This window comes from Danio rerio, chromosome 25 (assembly GCF_049306965.1).
Source record: "Danio rerio strain Tuebingen ecotype United States chromosome 25, GRCz12tu, whole genome shotgun sequence".
NCBI classification, from domain to species: domain Eukaryota; kingdom Metazoa; phylum Chordata; class Actinopteri; order Cypriniformes; family Danionidae; genus Danio; species Danio rerio.
In genome coordinates, this window is record NC_133200.1 from 19,236,623 (window position 1) to 19,262,500 (window position 25,878).

Below are 25,878 nucleotides of genomic sequence, written 5' to 3' on the forward strand. Positions count from 1 at the left end.
TTCAGAAAAAGTCCATCACACCAACAGTAAAATGTGGTGGTGTTAGTGTGATGGTCTGGGGCTATTTTCCTGTTTTAGGACCACCTGGGAGACTTGCTGTGATAAATGGAACCATGAAATCTGCTGTGTAGGGAAAAAAAAGCTGAAGGAGAATGTCTGGCCATATATCAGCGACCTTAAGCTGAAGCAAACTTGAGTTCTGCAGAGGTCCATATCTGAATGGCTGGAAAAAAAAAGACTGTGGAGTGGCCTAGTCAAAGTCCAGACCTGAATCCAACCATGCTGTGGCATGACCTTGAAAAGGTGGTTTATGCTGGAAAACCCTCCAATGTGTCTGAATTACAACAAATTTGTAAAGATTTTCTCCACAGCACTGTAAGAGACTCTTGAAATTATCAAAAATGCTTGATTGCTGATGATGTTTCTAAGGAGGGCCTAACCAGTTGTTAAATTTTAGAGGACACTTTTTCTTACGCAGAGTTGTGTAGTTTTGTATTTTGTTTTCCCTTAAAGGGAACCTATAATGCCTCTTTTTGCATGTACGATAAGTCTCTGTCCAAGAATCCTCAAATTCCAGCATGAAATCATTATACACTTTGTTCGCTTGCATTGCTATTCAGATATTTAGAAAAAAAATGATCAGAAAAAATATTTTGTCTATCAAAACAAGAACATTTGCTTCTGCTCTGCAATGACATTCTTTCCTGATGACTTCAAGTTTGACAGCTTGGGCTGAAGGTTACCCACTCTGTAGTGGTGTTAAAAGTGAGGGAGAAAAGGTGACAGTACATAAGGCCCAGAGGCATAGAGGGGCCTATCACACAATTTCTACAAAGAAGGGCTCAAAACCCCATCCTACCCCCAATGCCTAAAAAAAATAAATAATAAAAAACATTTAAAAAAATAAAAATAACAAAAATTAAAAAAAACACTCTGGAACGGTCTAGAATTCTTAGGTCTGCTGTCACTACACTCAAAATGTTGAGTAACAATCCTCTATTCCATATCCAATTTTTTGTTTCAGTTGGAAATACTTTAAAACATTGAAGTATGTAGACTCAATGTAGAGATGTACATATGTAGACTCAATGTACATATGTAGACTCAAAATAGAGAACCTGTGATGCTCTCTACACAGACTGAAATACATCCCTAACGGTGATAAAGGTTCTTAGGAGGACAGAATTGTGGAGACACCTGTGCATGGTCACATATTGTAGTGATAGTGAAGCAAATTGCTGAGAGGGATGTATCCATTCACTGCCATTTCTGGCTAATGGAGTAAGTGGAATACATCACAAGGAAATGGAGAAGTCGCTGTCATTTATTGGATGCCAGAGCCCGCTCCCACCTTCTGTATATGGTGGAGAAGAGAGAGAGCAACGGGGTAAAAGAATATGAGGGGTACACATTAACATGATATAGCATTTGGATCTCTCACCTGGTCTCATTTGTTTATCATCATCCTTCCATTTATTTCTTATCACATTGTCTGAGCTTACTCTCAGTTGTTAGTATTTGCATCAACTTAGTGGAGGCCTTAGGGATGTCAACAAAAGCACAGTGATGCCCAGTGGTCTGCGGGAGTGCAATGGGGGTATGTAGCAAACCAGGATGGGTCAAAGAGCCAGGAAAACAGTGAAGCCGGAGCTGTAATGAGCAACATATGTGTGTTACACCATCCATGAATTCCACAGAGGAGCCCTAAAAGGATATATTGATGAGTGATGGCAATGGAAGGAGAGAGAAGACCAGGCCTGGGTGTGTAATGGTGTGCATATCCCAAGTCCTTAAAAGTTACCTTGAAATCAAAATTGATAACTTACTTTGTTCGCTCACATTGTTATCCTTGAGGTGAACAATTATTTAAAATTAATTGAGAGAATTCAGTGCTCGTCTATCTACAATTAGCTTCTTTGCTCAAATTCCATTAATCTCTGATGACCTAAATTCCTTGAAACACAAATGGATCCCCCACCCACCCATCTAAAACAAATAAATAAATAAAAAACTAAATTATAATGTGAACTGAGAACCCCCTAAACCCTTATTGCCCTGAATTCCTAGCTATGCCACTCACTCTCCCCACTATTAGTTTGCTTCAAGCAAGAGGTGTTGAGGAGAAGCTAAAAAAACATCACACCAATAATCCATTTGAGTTGAAAACACATCAAAATAAGTAAAGTTGGTGGAAGGTGCAGATTCTGAAAACCCAGATTGAAATATTTCCTTGAGGGAGGCTAAGGTGCTCAGGAGGAGCAATGTGGCATAGACATCTGCACGCAGCCACTTGGAGACCTGACTTACTGGGAGGGATTCATTAACGGCCACGTTTGGGTCATGGAGGAGGTGGCTTCAAGTTACAAAGGGAACAGAGTTATAGGCGCCATTTATGGAATGCCAGAAGCAGTGTTGTGCAAGTTACTTCCAAACTGTAATACATTACAGATTATCTGCTACTGTTATTTAAAAGCAATCCCTTACCTAACAATATTACTGTCTCAGAATTGTAATATGTTACATGACTCTTATATTACTTTTTAGTTACTTTCACCAAAATGACTACAGAGTTAGATCTTAACATTTTAAAATGACCAAATGTGCTGCAGAGCATTTTACATCCATTAGAATGCGATATGATGTAGCCAAATGACGGTGAGCTATCCAGGCTACTAACAATATAGTATATAATTGGCAACGGGAAGGCTAAAGATAAAGTAAGAAAGGATGACAGCCAGAATAACAAATGATCAAGTCTGTTAAAAATATAATAGAGGTACATGTAAAGTGATTATCTGGCAATATCTGTGAATAGCTTGGGAAAATACATATTTCAAGAGTTCACACTTAGCTGATGATTGGTAATAAGCGTGTTTGGCATGCTGTCCCGGGAGAGAGCCCCGAGCTCATGAGAGCCTCGAGCCCGGGGCTCCCTCCCGTTGCAGGGCGAGAGGGGAGTTTGAGCTCGGGTAGATCTCGAGAACTCCCCTCCCTCCTGCTGCGTGAGGGTTGCTAAGGTGATGCGTTGCTGATAGAATTGAATCAAATTTGGTGCTAATTTGGATTAGTCAATTTACTTAAGTGTCATGTTTTTGGGAGTGTGGGAGGAAACCGGAGGACCCGGGGAAAACCCACGCAGCACGGGGAGAACATGAACTCCGCACGAAAATGCTGACCGTTTGGGTAGATGCCCGAAGCGGTGGCATTTTGCTGTGAGGCTGCAGTGCTAGCCACTGGGCCACCGTGCTGCCCTGTAGACAATGGAGGAGGCGAAGGGGTGGAAGGGGGGATTCTTCAAGACAAAGATGACTAAAGGTAAGGTGTTTGGATATTTATACTTGGTTAGGAGTAGTCTGATTGGTGGTTCGTACATTAGCTTGACTCGGGGCCAGCCGTGTCAATCATAAGCACGTGATCCTCTCGAAATTAGTTTATGAATAAACTTCACTAAACACAACAGGCCCATATGTAAAGGGCAATGCCATGACAAGATGCAGATTTTTTTCTTATTATTGCCATTATCCTATTCACTTTAAATTCAAGTGGTTCACAACACAAAACACAAGGTCATGCACAAGGTGAGCATGATTAACATAGTTTTCTCAATATTATGTGCAATTAGAAGACCAACCCCTCAACCTCAGTCATTTTAGGTCAAAGAAATGAACATATAGGCTAAACATTGCCTAACTGCTTAAAAAGAAAAGAGATCAAACAGAGATCTATATGCCTCTAAAAAGACTAAATTAATCAACTGACTCAGAGAAACTTAATTTCTGCTGCTTGGCTTATCACTCTCGTCCTTATATTTCAATATATAAAGCATATCAACATTCTTGGGATAACCAATTTAACAGGAGGATCTCTGGAGTGCAAAATCACGAAAAGAGGTGGAAACACAAGACACTAATTGTGAGTGCGTCATCTGACAGAGCGAGAGCGGATCGTTCGCACATGAGCAGCCAGTGTTCTGAGTGCACACGAGAAGTTTTGTGCTTGGTCAGTGTATATTTGAGAGCCCGCAAACAATGTTGTGCATGAAGGAAACCAACCGGTACGCGAGCAAAGAGATTTACTCCCTCGTATTACATGAATGCGCTCTCGACTTGTAATATTGCGCTCACGACATTTATCAGTGAAATAATAGCTAATAGCGAATGTACTGTCTTTTGCCACTTTCATCTGTTTGCTACTTTTCCGCTGCTGAAATCATTCCAGGTTCAAACTAATAAGTTCCAATAGCCAGAGGGAGGTTTACTAACCACGAACAGGAAATAGAACTTACTTGCGGTATTTTTTATTTGTTAATGTCTTGCAGGCAAAAAGTTTGTTGTAACACAAGCGTTACTGAACATGCACCGAGTAAAATATTACTGAAAATGTGTTAGTAATGCCTTACACTACTGCGTTACAGGAAAATGTAATAAGTTACTGTAATGCATTACTCCCAACACTGGCCAGAACCCAGGGCCTGGCCATTGCCAATCAACAATGGGATGAAAGACTTCATGACAATTCACTGAGGGCTGTACAGTACCATCACTTAGCACTGAGACTGCAGACTTGTCTCTACAGAGACTTAACTTTATCTCTTATCATCCTCATTTCTTCTTGCTATCAATTGGTCCTACCCTTAGGTGCTACAATTTGGATCTCCCATGTCAATCCAGAGAAAGCATTAGTGATGTCAGCAAAGGCAAGGGGATGCCTTCTTCATCATAGGGGGTAAATAGCAAACAGGATGGGCCTATGAGCTGGGGAAACAGAGTGAAGCCAGAGCGGTAATGAGCAACATATGTGTACTACACTCTTCATGAATTCCACGGAGAAGGTCTAAAAGGATATACAGTAAAAAGCATATGAGGATATATGGCATTTCTGCTGTGATTACATCATTTTTGCAGTTTTGGCAAGATTTAACCACTCCCTAATAGTGTTGTAAGAGGGATAAGAAAGGGGACAGAGTGCATAGGGCCCAGATGAGGCAGGGGGATGTAGGTAAAGGTACATGGGTGCCAACCAGTCTGCACTGCAGGGGGCCGATGGGGGTATGTAGCAAGCAAGATGGGTCGGAAAGCCGAGGAAATTGAGCGAAGCCAGAGCAGTAATAAGCAACATGTGTATACTCAGATTCCACTGAAGAGCTCTGAAAAGACATAACAAGGAGCAATGACAGTAGAGGACTGACACTTAAACCAGGTCCTGGTGTTTCTTGATATGCACCAGTTGACTATAAAGGGCTGCCAATTGTTTTTTGTCGTACTGGTAAATATAACTGATATATATATTTATATACTGTGTGTGTGTGTGTGTGTGTGTGTGTGTGTGTGTGTGTGTGTGTGTGTATATATATATATATATGTATATATATATATATATGTATATATATATATATATATATATATATATATATCCTCGCAGGTAAGAGGCGTGCGTTGGCACGAGGCCGCAGGCAGAGTCCCTTCGTGCCCCAACCAGTGCCGATATACAGCCATATCGTACTGCTACGAGTGTGATATTGCATTTATACAACAGTTTGATGGCATAATTGTGTAAATAAAAACAAAATCAAACATGGAGAGTCTTAAAAACCCTTTTGTATGAGGAACTACTTTCTTATGCGTTGGATTCAAATCATAAGCTGACAGTTAAACAGCTGAGCAAGCATCTTTTAAACTTTAGATCTGTAGTGTCTGGTTTTTGCTGGCTGTATGGGCGGAGTAATACACAAAGGGTAAAGAGACTGTACAGGTGCTGATATTACTTAAATATATCACGGCATACATATTTATACAACAGTTCTGTCTGGTTCTCAAATCTGATTGGCTGATAGCCGTGCGATATTCTGCAATATCAGAACTCCTACAGCCTCTTTACCCTTTGTGTATTACTCCGCCCACATAAAGCCAGCCAAAAGCAGACACTACAGATCTAAAGTTTAAAAGATGCTTGCTTAGCTGTTTTAACTGTCAGCTTATGATTTGAATCCAATGTGGAAGAAAGTAGTTCCAAATACAAAAGGGTTTTTAAAACTCTCAATGTTTCATTTTGTTTTTATATACACAATTATGCCGTCAAACTGTTGTATAAACGCAATATCACACGAGTAGCAGTGCGATATGGCTGTATATCAGCACTGGTGGGGGCACTAAAGCAGGTCGCACACCAGTAGCTCCACTCGGCGCCGTGACACGGCGCGCACATGACAGTTTAAAGTATCACACACCAGACGCGCACATTTGAATGATATTTAACATGAAACTAATCAGATGGCGCTCTGTGGCGCGGCTAAAAAATGAACTGCGTCCTGAGCCGTGGACGGGCGCCGCCGACAGCCGCCGACTTGCTGCGCCGGTGTGTGTATCCTGATAGAAACCTATGTTTAGAATTCTAAAATGCATGGCGCTGCGTGGCGCGCTGCCGAGCGGCGCGCTGCCGAGCGGCGCTTCTGGTGTGCGACCTGCTTAAGGCACTTGGCCTGCGGCCTGCACATCTCCCACCAGTGCCGATATACAGCCATATCGCACTGCTACTCGTGTGATATTGCTTATATATATATATATATATATATATATATATATATATATATATATATATATATATATATATATATGTATATGTATATATACACATACAGTTGAAGTCAGAATTATTAGCCTTTTTCTTCTGTTTAACGAAGAGAAGATTTTTTTCAAAACATTTCTACACATAAAAGTTTTATGTGTTATACGATGACATATTCAAATTACATTTCTTGTCAGCGTTGAAAAAAAAGCTGACTTTTTTTTATATAAAAATGCTAATTAATAAAAGGAGGTAATATCATGGTCAAAAAATAACATTCAAAACTTTTCTAGTTTCAGATTACCAAGTATATGATTACGGTTGAAAAATACAAGTTAGTTAAAATAATCATAGTCTTCATCGTTAAACAGACCTGGAACTCAAAAAACAGTGTACAGATTTTAAAATGCATTATGAGGGATAAATGAATGTGATCTTAGCTGAAATGAAATACTGTTTTGTTTTCTTAAAGAACTATTCAGGAATGGTCAGAATTTCCATATGGACAAGCTGTGATAGTATTTAGAGGCCCCGAAGCAAAAGGGGGTCTTAGGGGGCCTCTCAGAAATCACTGAACACAAGTAAAGAGGAAGCAATAGAATACTACTAATGGTAAAACCCCCACAAACATGCTTAAATAATTTGCAGATGATTTATTGCATGTTTGTGGTGGAGCTGTTTGCATGTGGTGAAAGATATGAAGTCCACAGCATCCGAAATGTATAATAAGTTCTAGTTATGACAGTTCCAATGAACATCAGTTCATTGCAAGTCAAAATTTCTACATTTTTACATTGCATGATGCTACTTGGGTAACATAGCAGTTGCATTCAGAATGGATATAATGCAGAAATGATTTAGAGTTTATACACTGCCAAATCAAAATAATAATAATTATATATATATATATATATATATATATATATATATATATAGTTGAAGTCAAAATTATTATATTATATTAGCCCCTCTTTGAGTTTTCTTTTATATATATATATATATATATATATATATATATATATATATATATATATATATATATATATATATATATATATATATATATCCCAAATTATGTTTAACAGATCAAGAAAATTTTATTATGTCTAATTTTATTATGTCTAATAATATTTTTTCTTCTGAAGAAAGTCTTATTTGATTTATTTCTGCTAATATTAAAAGCAGTTTTTAATTTTTTAACACCATTTAAGGACAGAATTCTTAGTCCCTTTAAGCTAATTTTATTCCAACAGTTTACAGAACAAATCATAGTTATACAATAACTTGCCTAATTACCCTAACCTGCCTAGTTAACCTAATTAAGCTATTTAAGCATTTAAAATGTCACTTCAAGCTGTATAGAAGTGTCTTGAAAAAGATGTAGTAGAATACTATTTACTATCATCAAGGCAGAGATAAAATAAATCAGTTATTAGAAATGAGTTATTAAAACTAATTATGTTTAAAAATGTTTTGAAAGGGAGCTATATATATATATATATATATATATATATATATATATATATATATATATATATATATATATATATATATATATATATATATATATATATATACTCTGATATTTCATTGAACTTTGGTCTATAGCTTTGATTATGTCATGCAATCTTTTCATTATGCTTCTTGTTTCTTTTATTCTTAGTAATTTTTGTCACAATGGGAAAGTTAGACCAATGTGCAAAGTCTTCTACAGTACATGCCAAATGTTCTCAATAGGGTTAAGGTCGGGACTCTGTGGTTGCCAATCCATGTTTAAATATTATGTCTCATGCTCCCTGAAGCATTCTTTCACAATTTGAGCCTGATGAATCCTGGAATATGTTTGTACCATCAGGAAATGTTAAACATCTCATAATAGAATAACCTGTTTATTCAGTATATTCAGGTAGTTAGCTGACCTTGTTTATAATATTGCTGATCCTGACCTGATCTGACCAACTGCTGTCTCCATAGATTACAACACTGCCATCACAGATTTGTATGGTTGGCACTATAGGTGCATCCCTTCATAATTCTCTTTTCTTACACTGATGAACCCATCACTCTGGGACAGGGGAAATCTGGACTCATCAAACCACACGGCCTTCTTCCACTGCTCCAGAGAATAATCTTTATGCTCAGCAAATTGAACCCATTTTTTATTTGCCTCACTGATAAGTGTCTTTCCTAAGGCTACCCAGCTGTTAAGTCCAAATTCGTTGAGTTTACCTCACATGGTGCAGTAGGAAACATTCACTAAACATAGCCATGAGTTCCAATGTTGCATTTATTATGATTTATAGTAACGGAATTAGCTAATAACTTGAACCCTCTGATTAACATCTTTTCCACGACCACAGGATGTGTCTTCCGACATGACATTAGCTCAAACATAATCATCCATTCAATAATTATCCAATGGAAGGTTTTTTTCAGTATACATTTGCTTAGTTAAATCCAGGTGGTGCCATATTTTTTCTCATGGGCTGTATATTAGGACAGTTTGCCTTAACTTCTTTTTCCATAACCTAACATTGTGTTTTTTCTTTAAAATAAGTATTTCCATTAAGTAAGTTACATCAGCTGAATTGTATGGCTTTTAAAATAGATTCAGCTTTGTAAAGGCAATTTTACCCCTTAAATTCCCTTCTTCAAAGCTCCAAAATTATTACTAAGACATGAAATGTTGGTATTTTTTTAAATAATAAACTATTACAAAGAATATTTATTGTACAATATCAACTTCATAGAAATAAAGAGAATTTAATTCCTCTAATTTAAGTACTATGAGTTTATAACTCACGACTGTTCAAAAATAGTCCAAATATATTAGACTTACAAATTAATTTCAAATAAAACAACATAGGTTTTACTTTAAAAAGTTATTAAATGAAAAAACAAACCAATGACATCTTTGAAGAATAAAATTTTTAGGTTTTAGTTCCAATAATAGTGCAGAAACGGCATTTGTTAAAATGATAAATGACCTACTGTACTTGCTTCATCAGACCAAGGCAATGTATCACTATTAGTTTGACTTGATCTTAGTGCTACGTTTGATATAACAGATCATAACATACTTACAGATTGGTTACAGAAATACACTGATGTTCAGGTTCAAGCACTGAAATGGTTTAAATTATACCTGTCTGACCAATGTAATTTTTGTAATATAAATGGAGAGTTATCCAGCTTAACAGCAGTAAAGTATGGAGTGCCATAAGGATCTGTCTTAGGCTCTCTCCTGTTTTCAATATATATGTACTGTAGCCGCTTGGCAAAATTATTAAAAACATGGGGTTAGTTTTTACTATGCTGATGATACTCTATGTATTTCATCAAAACCAGGTGAAATGTCAGCACTATTGAAGTTAACAGAGTGTTTTACAGACATAAAAGAGTGGATGACTAGTCTTTTTTTCTTCTTTTAAATTCAGACACGACAGATATATTACTCTTTGGAACAAAATCCTGAACACATAAGTTTCTGGAAATTATTTTGGATCGAGGTGGATATACTGTGCTTCATCCTCTTACAGTCAAAGACCTGGGTGTTTTATTACACAGCAATTTGACTTTAAAAATCATATTGAGTATATAAGTTACAAAAACACAGCTTTCTTCCATCGCAGAAACGTTGCCAAGCTGCAGATTCTGATGTCCATTTCTGATGGTAACAAGCTAGGGAATGTGTTCATTACCTTGAGACTTGACTATTGTAATGTTATTTTAGTCCAGAATGCAGATGTTGGAATTCTGACCAGGACAAGAAAATATAATATCTTCCCAATTTTATCTTGTCTTTTATCTAGATATAAATGTTGTTTTAAAAATTCCTATTTTTCCAAAAAGCTTTAAATGTTTTAGCACTTACTTTGCCATTCTTTTAAATCACACTTTATCTGTAACACTCTTTATGGTTTCAAGATTGAGGACTTCTGACAAGATCCACTGTAGAACACCAAAGACCATTAAAGGAGGTGCAGTGTTCCTGAAAACTTACCATTATCCTTATATTGTAATCATGATCACAGAATGTAATCATGTTCATCTCTCTTGAATAGCAGAATTGGCTTTGTGAATGCAGATTCCAGTATAAAACAGGCTTAAAAGTGTTATGATGCTTAAATCAGTTCTCTCTTTATTTTTTTATGACAATATTTGTATTTTGAGGATATTATTGAATTTGCAATACAGGTTTGTTGCTAAAATAAGAACTATACAGTTTTAAGAAATGTTTATATATCTTTTACAATAAAACTCCCAAATGCAATGCTTAATAAGGTTTAATCTCTAAAATGATAATTGTAATAATTAAAAAATATGTTATTACAGAGGGAATGAATTTGAAAAATGTTCTTGGCATGTAAAGGTTAAGGACTTGTAAAATTATTTTAAAAATGTTTTTAGAATATTGTGTATATATTCGAGGCCCAAATGCATTACGATGGTTAAAGTGGTTAAAATATGAAGAAATATTTGTAAATATATGAAAGAAAAAAAATATTTGAAGGGCGAATTGAATTTAATGCGTTTTATCCTATTACCCATTCAACTATGGAGTTGAATGGACCAAAATGCTTTTTGATTGTTAAAGTAGTCATATCTCAAATATTTCCACAATCAATGAATGCATTCTGGTTTCATTCCTATAAAAAAACTTCAGAAAATGTATGTTCCTTATTGTCAAAAAACAGTACAAAATGCAAAATTACAAAAGGTTTTATGTGGACTTCATTCATTCATTTTCTTTTTGGCTCAGTCCCTTTATTAATCTGGGGTCACCACAGCGGAATGAACCACCAACTTATCTAGCATATGTTTTACGCCGCAGATACCCTTCCAGCTGCAACCCCGCACTGGGAAACATCCATACACACCCATTCACACACATACACTAGGGACGATTTAGCCTACCCACATAACCTATACCACATGTTCTTGGACTTGTTGGGGAAACCAGAGCACCCAGAAAAAACCCACTTGAACACGGGGAGAACATGCAAACTCCACACAGAATCTAATATATATATATATATATATCGTCATCTTGGAATTATAAGGTTCTATATGCGTTCAGAATGATTTTGAGATAATGAGCTTTAAAGTTTTCGCATTCCACAGCAAACAGTATGTGTGTAACATTTGTTTTTTTTAATAAAGTCTTAAAATGTAAACAACTTATAAAAAACATCCCATAATGTAAATAAGTTGTCATTCAATAAGAACATGTCAATAACTCAATTTTGACAAAAATGTCAGATAGAACCTTATAATTCTAAGGTGACGATACACACACACACACACACACACACACACACACACGCACGCACGCACGCACGCACGCACGCACGCACGCACGCACGCACGCACGCACGCACACACACTTTATTTTATTTCAGTTTTCTATAGTTAAAATTTTATGCTAATTTCAGTGTTACTTGCATTCTTATTTTTTTAACCAATTTCATTTTATTTATGTTTTAAAAATGTCATGCTCAATTCAGTGTAACTTGCTCATTTCATCTATGCTTTAAATAAGTTAATAGATAAATAAGTAAATAAACAAATAAAGAAACAAACAAATAAATAAATAAAAGCATAATTTATAATTGCAAGTAATTCTTTTAAAGCATCCTCTCTTTCGCTTGCAACATTGATTCCATTTTCCTTCAGCATCGCACTGACCTTTTCAAAAACCACATTTTGCTGTTTGTCCAGCAGATGGCAGCATTTCTCATCTAATTCCTCACGGAAACCACTGACATCATCAACCTACAGTCAGAAATAAACGCATGATAGCCAATGAAGGACTTCACACATCTGAGAGTAATAATTTAGTCAAGTTAAACAAAGAAACGCCTGATCCTTTTAAAAAACAAAATCAAATGAGTGTTCAAATAATATAGATTTGCACTTGATCTCACCTGGGAAACATTCAACATCTTTTAGAGGGTCAGTATTTGGCTGGTTCATGGTCCAGTTCGCCTCTGCTGGTAAATTTTGTTCCTGCACCATTCAGTCTTTCTCCAGGACACCATCTGAAAGAACACAACATATGATCTTAAAGAAAATAAGCTCGATTTACAATTGTTATATATTAATATTGTTATATAATAATATTGCTTAGCATAGATCATTGAAGCATGAGGATTAGCATCAGGATAAATAGTTTTGATCATTTTCTATTTGCAGTTCGACTCTTTCGTAGTTACATTTTCTACAAAGACTGGCAGAAAATTAAAAGTTACTATTTTCTAGGCTGACATGTCTATTAACTATACTGTCATTCTGGTGTAATAATCATTGCTGCTGTGTTATGGCTGCAGCAGGAGCATCGACATTACACCTGAAAATAGTCTCCAGAAAAAAGAACATGTGCACCACCAATTAGAATGTGTAATATGGTGTGCCTGCTGTAGCCATGATACAACAGCTAATTTCCCTGCTTAATTGTGTGAGGAAATAGACTCCATGAATATATGGAAAAGGGTTTTGAATAGGGCTGCATGATTTTAAAAAATCTTATGATTTTTATTTGTGATATATATTGGGATATGAATACAATGTCACCAGTTGACTTAATATCTATATTTGTAAGATCAATTGGGATTATTCTGAAATGGGGTGCATCTCCATAACATCAAATAGCAATCTATACATTTCCCACACATTTTCATGTGGTCTGTGCTACTTGCAGTGCATTTCTCTATTTGCATGTGTTGTGAGTATTTTCATGCATGTTTTTAGTCAATGATTGATGAATTGATATACTACTTTAGCATCCTCATAAAATCTAATAAACAATCTATAAACTTTCGGGGGTCCCCAGACACATTTTCTTGTGGTCTGTGCTATTTGCAGTGTATTTCTGTATTACTCTTCAGTGTACGTTGTGAGCATTTTCATAAATAACAATTTATAAAGACAATTAAGAAAAAGATAGATAAACACAGTTTATCATTTCCAGAGTCTAACAGTATTCAAGTACAGAAATTAAATAATTAAATAAAATGAATCCTCCTTAAAGTCACAAGTGGTGAAATATTTTGTGCCTAAACGCTTTTAAAATCATTATACAATTCCAGGCATTAAAAACACATGCAAATGATAAATTATGATACAAACTTAACATTGTATATACAGTGCTCAGCATGATTGCGTACACCCCATTCTGAAAATGAATATTTTTATCCATTTCTCAGTGAATATAGGCAATGTATTTTGGCGCATTTTAATAAAACAGACTTAATAAACAGATATATTTATTAAAATAATAATTAGTCACCAAACACTTTTAGGCATTGAAAGATAATACAATTAAATTCAAGCAAAATATTGCAAAAAAACAATAATTATTACAACTTACAAAATTTTAACATTTTTTTTTTCTTTTTTCCTTCTCTTGATTTTTCCTCCTGTATTTAATATTTTCTAGAACATGCAAATTTGGGTGTATTATTTTTTGGATCATTATCATAAGTTATTTTGTTAGATAAGCTCCAGAGTTGGCTTCTGTACTGACTAATCTAACGTATATGCACAGATATAATATTGTATAGCTTCCTATTAAAAGTATGAATTTAGAACATAGACTTGGACGGGGTGTACTCAAATATGTTGAGCACTGTATTTTGCAATGTGTCTATTGTGGATTATCACATTGCAATATTGATGTAAAAATGATATTTTTCACTGGTACAACCCTCCCTACTTCTCAAGAACTGTACTTATCCAGAGCGAGCAGAAGGGCTGCCAGAATCTTTTACCTTCTGGTCGACACTACAGAGCACTGCGCACCAGAACAGCCTGACACAGAAACAGTTTCTTCCCTCAGGCAATCCATCTCATGAACACTAGAGAATAATAATTGTGGAACCAACATCACTACTTGCTGTACACTTTTATAAACATATACATTTATTTAACAACACACTTTGCAATGTGCAAGCCTGGTTTGTAACAACTCAGAAAATGAGATGTGAGCAGAACAATTTTGTATAGTTTTGCCTTGGATTTCCACATTAATCATAATGAGTACAGGCCAGAACTTTTATATTATCACCAAAAAAAAAAAAAAAAAAACACCTTTAGTTATTTAAAATTTTAAACAAAATTAAGTTGTTATTTTTCTACTTATTAATTTTTTTAATGACCCAAATATTTAAAGGATTGTTCACTCCAAAACAGTCATTATTTACTCACACTCCACTTGTTCCAAACTTTTTGTTCTGTAGAGCAAACAAGAATATATACTGAAAAAAATTGAAATCCAGTAGCCATTGACTTGTATTTTTCCTACAATGAAAGAAATAGTCAACATTCTTCAAAAAAATAAAAAATAAAATAAAAATCTTCTTCTGTTTTCAACAACCAAAAAAAAAACAAAACAACTCTACATATTAGAGTACAGGGTGAGTAAACAATGACACATTTTCATTGTTTAAAGATTTTTTTCGAAAGAAATATTCCTTTAACACCATTAGAGTGTCAAGATTTGGCTGGTTTGTGGTCCAATTCGCCTCTGCTGGTATGTTCTGACATTACACCCTTCAGTGTTTCTCTAGGTCACCATCCGAAAGAGTCTTAATCTAGAGTACAGTTACATGTCCAGCAGGAAGCGACTGATAACATGCCTGTTCAACTGTATCGGTCTATTCGTTTCCTGTGAACATCAAGCAGACAGTCAATAGAGGCACGAAAGGGTCACTGGCTACTGGCGCTTAATGACATGCTGAGAGGAAGTAGGATTAGTGAGGGATGATGTCATCCCTGCCACCAGCAACTGTGCCCTGAATGATATTTCTATTACTCTTTTGCTGGCTTACAAATAAACGGGGGAAAAAAGGAAAAAGGGAGGGAAAAACAACAACAACTGGATGCACTGCGCTAATATCCTTGGCTGGGATTTATCTGCTTATGATTCATACAGTGGAAGGCTAAATTTATATTGTTTCATGCAGCAAGAATGCACAATTAGTTCAAGTCTCAGTATGACTTTTTGGAGACACAAAAGATTCCAATGCATCTGTGTTACATTAGATCACTTTATGACTCTTTTTATGAAAGTCTAGTGTTTTGGGATTCTATATTTATGACGTTGCCTTGTTTACAAAATACTTTTTCATTCAAGCATGAAAGAGAGTTTGTTGAAATGCTTGTGTTTGTTGTTTTTACATTAATTTTCGTTAAAGTTCAATGTTTTTAATTTACGCAAAGCTTTCATGAAGAACATTCAAACTGGATAAACCTTTTAGCAGTTATTTGCCTTTATTGTAAACAGTATGTAGAAATGAAGCAAAGTTGTAGACAAAAAGAGGGGGGATGAAATTAGAAAAGGTCTTGTGAAATGGCATTATTGACCTTATTTGGCAATGTGGAAGTGTGCCCTTTTTTGCAATTGTTTTAAGACTTATGAGTCATTAGCCTATGGTGAAATTATTAGAAATAATAAACGGCAGTTAACAGGCCACAAACAAGTGTGTTTATGACTATACAAAAAATAAACAATAATAAATATGTTTTTACAGCTAGAAATCAATGGAAGTAAATGTAACTGGAAATTTAAAGCCAATAAGTTCTGATAGCTGTGCCTGCTCATACATAAAAAATTAGGTCAATATGCCGACGCATATGCGAGCATTTAAAAGATACAAGGTGTGTCCAAAATTGTGTACTTATGCACTATACTACCATTTTGTAGTGTAAATAGTGCATTCACACTGGAAATAATAAGTGCATTTTAAATATCCAGATGATGCACTTATTCAATCATTAAAATGAAGTGTGAAATGTTGGACATTTCATGCACTCAACAGTCGCAGCTTTGCTTACATAGCAGAAGGGGGGTGGGGGGGGGGGTAGCTATCGAGCTCTGATGTTGGATTATTTATTATAGATTGTGAAAAGCAAAATTCTACTACAAGAGTGATTATATCACCTCCCAATGGTGAATGCTGTTATACTCATGACAGGTATTATTTGGTAGTTTGGTCATTTATTTTGCTAATTTGGCAACCGTCAAACGTCATCTGGATTTGATTAAAGTGTTCCATTTGGGACGACAATACATACATACACTATGCTGTTGAGTGTGTAAGTGCATAAGTACACAGTGCATAGTGTACAGTGTGCCATTTTGCATGCAACTTATTTCTACCAGTTACAAGCTTTTGTCGAGTGTTATGTGTGAATAAGAAACCACAAAATGGCATGAATGACTAATCAGAATCAAGAGTTTTAGAGATGCATTAAGTTCAGGCGTGTTCAAAATAGGGATAAATATAATTAAAGTGTTTTTAAAAAACATTTTAAATTCAAAACAATTTATGTCATAGGAATCACTTTAAGTATCTTCATATTTTCAGCTGATCAATGATATAAATGTTAAACACCCATTTAAAACAAAGATGATACTTATAAGTAAATATCATAAAATAAAATAAAAATATATGATTATAACATAAAGGAATTACTTTCAGAAGAATTTTCCACATACTCTCACTACTTCTTACATTATATGTTTTATGTCGTATACTTCAGTCACACATAATTTACACTTTTGGGTGAACTATGTCTTTAACACTGGATGGAAACTGCCAACGATTCAATAGCCCCTTTCACACAGTGATACCGGTAAATATCTGGAAAATTTACGGAACGACTTTACCTGTATATTCAAAAAAGCGCTGTTCACACAGGCGAGGAAGTTACGGAATTTTTACGGAAAAGAGCATTCACACATCCTTTCCAAAATACCGGTAAATTCTGACATCATTCACCACAAATGAGCTTTAAACGGCTGCGCTTGTATTTGTAAACATTACATTACAACCTCTGTGGATGATCAGTATTGTGAACAACTTCGATGAAAACATATGGAGGATCACTTTCGCATGTCGAGATGTTCATAATATGTGCGTGAGCTGGCACACGCACAGGCACACGCAAAGCTTAAAGGTAAACAAACAGCGGCTTATCATAAGCATCTTATCGATGATTATTTACACAGTTGGCATTAAATGAACATGTAAACGTGATCTGACTAACTTCTAGCAGCTAGACGTGTCTGGGAAATATTCAAAGGCTTTTATTCTCATAAACCGCGCGGACGTAAACGCGTCTGACTGTTCTGATTGGCTAAAGCAGATATCTCACGTCAGCACATTCTAGACGTGCACGCGCTCTTTCTGGCAATCTTCCTTCTGCATTCACACAGCGCAGCATTCCGGCAAATTAATGTTTGGTAATGTTACAATTTCTCTTTCCGGAAAATAGCCAGAACGAATTTACCGGCATTTTCAAAAAGGACCTGTTCACACATACAAACTTTCTGGAAAATTGCCGGTAATTTTCCGGAAAGGCCTGTATGTGTGAAAGGGGCTATTGACTCACTTGGAAAGTTCACACTTTCTATCCTTTTTCACTTTCTAAGTCATTTTTGAATTAATCAATGAGTGAATGACTCAGTGACCTGCTCATAATGGTAATCCATGTGTTTAATTTAAAATGAATCACAACAGCTTAGTGGACAACTAAACACAGTTAGCTAGTTTATTGCTAGAATGAATCAAATAAAATCAATTGACAGAATGACTCACACTATAAAAAGGAAAAGTCCCTTGTCATCCTTTGCTGGCATTATGACCATTAAAATGTATAAATTGTTATTACATATAATGGAAAGATTACATGAAATGGTCATTCCTGCTTTTCACAAACTGCAGGATGGCTGATTCAGTCAGCATTGAAGCTGAAAATATATCCGCTGTCACTGTGCATTTCATCTATCAATTTCCTTTTGTTTGTCCGCCTAGTCTCATTATTCATTATGCTTTCATTCATCCATTGTTCCTTTGATTCGTCTGCCTCACTCAATGCTAATATCTGTTGAATCCATTAGGTTTTATTTTTAGCTCTGCCTAAGAAGAGGAAAATGTGGTCTAAATCTAGAAGCATTCTCTTTAGCCAGACTCTCTATTTTCCGTTGGCTCGATCTTTCAATAAGGTTGAATAAAACACAGAACTCAAGAAAAAGCTTTGAAAATAGTACCTATATGGGTCAAAGATAAAATGCAGCATTTTTGGTGGCTGCATCCTTTCAAAAGACACACTTTTGTGCCTAAAGGGTCCTTACTGTATACCTTAAAGCAGGGTTTTTCAAATGGGGACACTAGGAAACTAGGTGCACTAGGAAAGCATTAAATAAAATGTCTAAAAAAATTATTAAAACAAAAATAGGATTACAATTATTAACTATTAACAAACCACTGCCTTAAAGGTATTAGTACACAAGCGTACATATAAGTGCTTAAAAAAAGTGCATTGTAAAGATTGTGAATGGCGCACCTCTTCCCATTCACAATGCGACTCTCTCACACACATGCTGCAGCATGAACCACCACTAGCCCTCCCTTCCCATCCCCCTCTGGCTGCCTTTTTTCCTGAATGGATGCTGAATCTGCGGCTGTTGCTCGAGGAGGGAGGGATGCTGGAGGTATTAGTGGCTTCTGTCGCCATTACATGTGCAAGCTTGAAACATTCAGCCTCCCATTCGATGTAGAGGGAAAAAAGGGGGGAAGTGTGTAGCGTAGCTGTCATTCACACTCACCCTGCCTGAGGATTACAGCCCATAATCTGCACGGCAACAGCACCGCTCGCTCTCTCTCTCTCTCTCTGACTGAAATGTGGGAAGAGAGGAGGGGAGGGGGATACAGATGAGATTAAGAATGGCTGCTGATTCATTCATAATTTCCTCTCTATTCACATTCCTGCCTGCACTGGGGGCAGTAAAGCTGAGCATTACGAGGGTGAGTGAGGACGAGCACAGCTTCATCCATCCACACCCCACTCTTCATCATGGCAGAGGAAGAGGAGGGAGAAAATGACATCATTGCAAAGACACCGCAGTACAAAGGCAAAGTTCTGCAATCTAATACAGTCTTGCGCTCTCTTCTGCAAAAGTTCCCACAAAACTGTGCAAAAAATGGATTTAAAGTCTTGAATGAAATCATTTTAAATTGTTACGGTATTGCTTTTGGTGTGTGTTTGATCATTTTTTTATTAGCACTGGTGGTTTCGGAAATGGGTGGCAAGAGCGCATGCCAGTGCAGTGGCTTGGGCTTGACGTAAGCATGATGATGTCATTGATTCAGGGGCACTGAGAACAAGGTGCAGTCTGATTTTTTTTTTTCTTTTTAACTGCTGTAGTTGTCAGGACAGACAATGCTAACAGAAAATTCAGGCACAAGTGTGCATGATCCAAGAAACAATGTTCGCATATACAAATGTAGGATTGCATGAAAAACAGACATATATAGGTTGTGACTTTGAGGAAAATCTGAAAAGACTCTAATGAATTAATCCACAGATGAGCTGTAGATGAAGCCATGAGGAAGGATCAGTTAAGATGACTGCTACTGAAGGTTTGACCCCATTTCTGCAACTCCACCATAGTAAGTAAAATATATAACTGCTTGTATAATAAACATCTCAAAAGGCAGAGGGTTCAGGGGGTTAATTTTTTTAATGCAAAGGCATTAAAAATAGAAATATAATAATATTAATAAACTTATATAACATATGATAATAATGCATTATTGGAATATGACTGTAAAGGTATTTCTACATACTGGAGAGAAGTATGGCGTCCTAATGAGATGCTTTACAATTCCCATCACCTATTAATTCTTTAATTCTTCATTATGATCAGAATCTGTTTTTGGTAATGATGCATGAGGACAGATAAACCTTTTCCTGCTCTTGCTGCAAGGACATTTGACTGGTCTATCCTCCACTGACCCAGAATAGCATCCCTTTGAAAAAGAGGTCAGCAACCCCCATCTCATGTATATATATATATATATATATATATATATATATATATATATATATATATATATATATATATATATATATATATACACGCACACGCACACACACACACACACACACACACACACACACAATAACGGAAGAAGGTTTTGAATTGGGGAGTGTGAAAAGACAGAAAGAGAGAGAAAGAGGGAGAGACAAAATGATTCATGCCAGGATGACTAATGTCTTGCATAACTGCCTGAGAATCCCTCCTAGTGTTTATCAATGGGCGGTGGGCTGGCTGGATTTCATAACCCTCCCACATTCCCTTCAAAAAGATCAAAACTTGTGAATATTTGCAGCCGTCAATCATCACAAGCTGCTACAGGTAACCTGCATTGCACCATTTCAAAAAAGCGAGCAGATTATAATTAGACAATGGTAAACCCAGGTTAATAATATTGCATCTATTTATAGAATAATCAAAGAGTATTAAATCTTGGATTTCTTATCAATATTCTCAGTTGACCTCTCGTAGAAGTCCGTCCGTGCAAATACTATTAATTACGATATTAAGAAAGTCTCTGTTTGCACAGAAATAGAAATGACACGGCCTGACTTGGTTGGGATTCCTCAAGGATGTCACGTCTGACACATGTTTGTCTTTATTTTGTCCTACTTAATTCGAAATGGAGAATCCAGCTTCCTCCGACTTTGACGTCATCAGCCATATCTGGCTTGTATTATGTTCACTCTCTCTCCTTAGATTCCCCCTCGAGAGTTTGTTATTCCACTGAACCAAAATAAATTGCCTATGAAACCGGATGAATCAGTCAACCCCCTCTTCCCTCCTCCCTATTCCCATTCCATCCTTTATTTCGCTCAGTATTACGTATTTGAAGGGAGTCTTGATGCGTCTTTCCTATCTCTTCTCCTTTCTTCTTTTTTTTCCAACTGGGGCATTTCTCCTTGCAGCACCCACTCTGTTTGCTCTTTTTAGCATCCTGCTGCTTTCCGGTTGTCACGCCTAATTTTGAGTCATGAGTTGTGGTGTTAGCAAAGTTAGCGGGAGTTTGAGGATGATGTGTTGACAGCCGAAGTGTTGAATCATCTGGAATCCTAACAGTGATTTTTAAGAATAAAAACTCAAACAACAGCAAAAATGTACACAGAATGTATTTAGATAAAACAAAAACTAGACTAAAGCAAACTTGAATTCCATTGTAGAATAGTTAGCAATATGTTAACAAGGCTAGAGTAAGTATGAACTTGCTAATCAAAGTGTATTCCTTCCCCATTGAACATCCAAAAAATGCTAAAAGGTTAATCTCTATAGGCAAAGATATATACATACACACAAATATCTCATTATCAGCTGTTTCTATAAGACAGTACACATGAGCTGTCCGCCATATTAAATGCATTAAAGCCAGTATGTGAACACTCCTGAGCCAATCAAATGCTCTCTAGTGTCTGTCATGTCCCGCCCTTTTCAAGATGCTTCTCTTTTGCTTTTCATTTGATGTGCTTGATCTCAACCACTCTAACTGGCAGAGCTGTGATATAAACAAAATGCTATTGGCTGTTTTTTGAAAAAGGGGAGGAGTAACTGATTGGGATACAGTTGAAATGACATCAAACATTAAATAAAAGTGCACGTTTCAAACCAATTTATGGACCTGTAACCAGTTACCACTATGTAAAGCTATTAGGCTAAACAATAACCTAAGATAAAAGCAAACCAATTATACATTTATATTGATTTTTAAATCACTAAATAAATTGTAATAGTTTTCCTAGACAAAGAAATATAGCATTGCACCACAGAAACTAAATTTAACGTTTGTTTGTTTTTTAACCTCTAAATTAAGATAAATTCTTTCATTCTTTAAAATGTTTTCAGCACTCAAGTGGTCAGAAATGGGAAGTAACAAACTACAAATACTTTGTTACTGTACTTAAGTAGATTTTTCTAGTATCAGTACTTTACTCCACTACTTATTTTCTACTCCTTACATGTCTTAAACCGCGGTTGTTACTTTCTTTTTCATGTGTTTGGTGGCGTGATCTATATTATTTGTTGTCATTGCGCAATATAAACACAGTATTGATGCAGTCAGTCTATTTCTCCTCATTATGTGCCTGCGTGCTGCACTGCACAGCCTTTTCAAGGCTATCACGCACCACACATGGGCTAGTTTATGAAGATTACTATGAGAAAGGCTAGGATGATTATATGCAGATATGACAGAGGGAGACGGCGATCTAACATGGCTGATGCTGCCCTGTTTACACAGGAATAAGACATATTTTGCTCGTTCAGATCACAGGTAGACTAGAGATACACACTCCAGTTTAAAAGCATGTCGTTTTTGCTTAAGCCTTTTGTTTACTTCTAACTGCAAGGGTTCTCTGGTCTTTCAATTTAATACCGCAAAAAATAGTGCTTTTTTTGTAAACATTTGTACATTTAGTAGTAAAAAATATATGCATTGCGGTTTAATTCCTTTTTTTTCTGATAAGTTAATTTTCCTAAAACAGAATTTATGCTGTTTTTCAGTTTTTATTGATTTTTTAATTTGCCTATTGAATTTATATAGGGCTATCTTGTTGTCCTCAATTAATATTTTTAACAAATATTTTTCAACAACAAATTTAAAGTATACTGGCCAACTTATGAATAAATATATAATTATTCCAGCATATGTTTTACACAGCGAATACGCTTCCATCTGCAACCCAGTACTAGAAAACACCCATACACATTCACAAACACACACTTATACTATGCCAGTTTGGTTGAACTATTTTTCACCTATACCGCATGTCTATGGACTGTGGTTAAAACCAGTACTTTTTACTTTTTTTACTTTTGTAAATTTTTGAGGCCGTACTTCTTTACTTTTACTTAAGTACAAAAGTGTAGTCAGTACTTGAACTTTTATCAAAGTTGTTTTAAACATGAGTATCTGTACTTCTAGTTAAGTAAAGGATGTGTGTATTTTTGCATTTTTTTTGTGTATTTATCTCTGCAAGTGGTCAAGTGCACTAAATACAGGAGAGATGAACAGTTGGACTTGATGGAATACCTAGGTGTACGTATAACAGATTAAAAGAATCTGTTTGATGCATGTTTCACAGGAGAGGTATAATATTTCCCTCAAACATCCAAAACAAGGAGGACTTTACTTTGACTCCATCCCTCATTTCCAGGAATAAGAAGAGGTTCATCTGGTCAGGTTGAGTTCAGGACTGCTCTTGTTTTTGTGATTGTGATGGTTGGCATGGTTTTTGTTTCTCTAGCAGAAGTCACACATGAAAGTGAAGTTGTAGGCGGGCATGAGGTGGATGAGGCCTGAAAATTCTCCAGGCCAGCCAGTGACAGGAACACGGAGCGCAGACTAAGAATAAAACTTCACACACTCTTCCAAATCTCACATGTTTCACAATGTGGGAATGTGTGTCATCTGAAAGTGTCAAAAACACACAGTAAGACAAAACTTTCACCCAAGTTTGTTTTGTGTGTGTGTGTGTGTGTGTGTGTGTGTGTGTGTGTGTGTGTGTGTGTGGCTAATGCTGAAGGATTACTGAAAGAGAGAACAAATAATTTAATTGAGACTTTCCTTATGGAGTAATAAATCACCCAGAACATCACAAGAACTACTAAAACACACAACAAACTTTCTGAACACCAGCCCGTAAGCATGTATTCACAGCCTAGTAAACACAACAAAACACCCTGATGACTGCAGCAGCACCCCATCAACCACTCAGGACACCCTAACAGAAGCTCAGAAATAGCCTTTATGAGTGATTCCAGCGTTATGGATGTGACATTTGCAGTAAAAATTCAAAATACAAAATCACAAACAAAGTATGTCAACATTATATTGAAACATCAACCGGTATTTATATTTTCCAGAACAGCTGACCACAGAGTTAAAAGTTTAAAGAACTATTCACCCCCTCACAGTTGTCATGAAGGGTAATATTCCCAGATAGCAGGCAGTAATCGGCCCGAGCTCGGCTGCCCTCCGGCGCCTCCGGCTCCGACTCGGCATCGGCGAGTGTTATCCGGGCCGAGTGCGGCCCGCAGCTCGCTCGCGCACATGCGGTTGTGATGCGGCTGTAAAGCACTGGCCCGATTCCGGTCAACCATATGGCAACCGATTAAGGCTGATGGCAACCGATTAAGTCCTTTATTTATCTAGTAATCTGTTAGCTCCACGTTTAATGATAATTTGAGAAAATATTCATGGTACGAAAGCAAAAAAAAAAAAAAAGAATATTTAGTGTGGATGTTCGCAATGTTTAGACGCAAACAAAACAATATTATTTATAAATAGATTATAGATGTCATCTAGAGAAAAACTATGTAAAATTCGCTTATTTTTGAGATAGCACGCTCCTGTGCTGACAGTTTTTGTTTTAAAGCAGAAGTTGGTTTCATAATAAACACATGCGTTTCTAAACTCCTGATCCAAACTCCATCCAGACGGTGGCGGTAATGCTCCAAAAAGCTGGTTGTCAACCACCATGGCACGAAGATCACAAGAAGAAAAAGTTTTTTTTTTTAAAGACTTCACGTGAATTCCGGTCAGAAAGGTAAGCTTTTTACTGCTTGTGTACTGTATAATTAGCGAATTTAGAGCTTAAAACATTTCCACGGTGTTTGGTTGTAACAGCGTTTAGTAATTTAAAACAGTTTGATACGAAATGTAACTTGCTTTAAGAAACACGACTGGAGCTAATGTATGCTAACGCTAACAGTTACAAACACGCCTGAAAGTTCATTTTCCTTTAACACAATGTTAGATTGTAACGTGTGTAGTAACTGAAAACTATTTTAATTATTTTAAAGAAACATGAAACGAATTTGTGTGTATGCTAACTTTGCGTTAAAGAAAGTTTCTGTAGACGAATCCATTAACTAACATGGCAACGTGTTTTTTTCCTGATTTAACATTATAAAGTACCGTGGATGTTGAAAAAATCATTGTACAGGCGTACAACTTATCCAACAGTATTAATTCTGTGATTGTGTAAATAAAAACTAATCGTTTTGGATTAATAAAATATTATTGTTTATCTTATTTATGCAGTTAGTCACGAAAAGTGATCGAAACTCGACTGTTTACTATTCTGTTTAAATTATCCAAGAGAAATATATTACTATGCACTTTAATTCATATGTGTTAGCCTATTCGAATCAATTATATCTTTTGTTCAAGCTGTAATGGTCAGTTAATGTAAAACTGAACGTCTTGAAGCAGATTTTGGTGTTTTTTTGTTTGTTTTTTATGTTATTGACGGTGATAAATTCTGATTTAAATGAATGGGTAACAATAGTTGTTGGTTAAGTCTTATTGTTCTTGTTTAACAAAGGTTAGTGAGATCATTTTGCAGTACATCACGACCAAAGAAGTCAATGGCACACTCTTTTGAACGTGAATAGGCATGCTATAGTTGTGTGCTAAAAGTCCATTATAAGCTGTAAAC

The 25,878-nt window shown here is 36.1% G+C and overlaps 1 protein-coding gene and 1 long non-coding RNA gene across 4 annotated transcripts in view; one reads left to right on the forward strand and one right to left on the reverse strand.

Annotated features, from left to right (window-relative positions):
• The window catches only part of si:dkey-106n21.1, a 177,293-nt gene that overhangs the window by 118,690 nt on the left and 32,725 nt on the right, over nt 1–25,878 (reverse strand). For 2 of the 3 annotated variants that reach the window (XR_002457770.3, XM_068219120.2), the window contains exons 1-3: nt 19,175–19,247; nt 12,492–12,605; nt 12,253–12,339 (exon numbers count right to left, since the gene is read on the reverse strand). Coding sequence is in view for 2 of the 3 variants with exons in the window: in XM_068219120.2 (XP_068075221.2) it covers nt 12,253–12,305 (53 nt within the window). In the remaining variant the exon portion in view is untranslated. Of the gene's footprint in view, nt 1–12,252; nt 12,340–12,491; nt 12,606–19,174; nt 19,248–25,878 lie in introns of those variants that run through there. The other variant, XM_073943010.1, reaches the window with a different exon arrangement.
• The window catches only part of LOC137490647 (uncharacterized), a 3,735-nt gene continuing 2,786 nt past the window's right edge, over nt 24,930–25,878 (forward strand). The window contains exon 1 of the long non-coding RNA XR_011010502.2: nt 24,930–24,984. This is a non-coding gene — a long non-coding RNA (uncharacterized lncRNA). The remainder of the gene's footprint in view (nt 24,985–25,878) is intronic.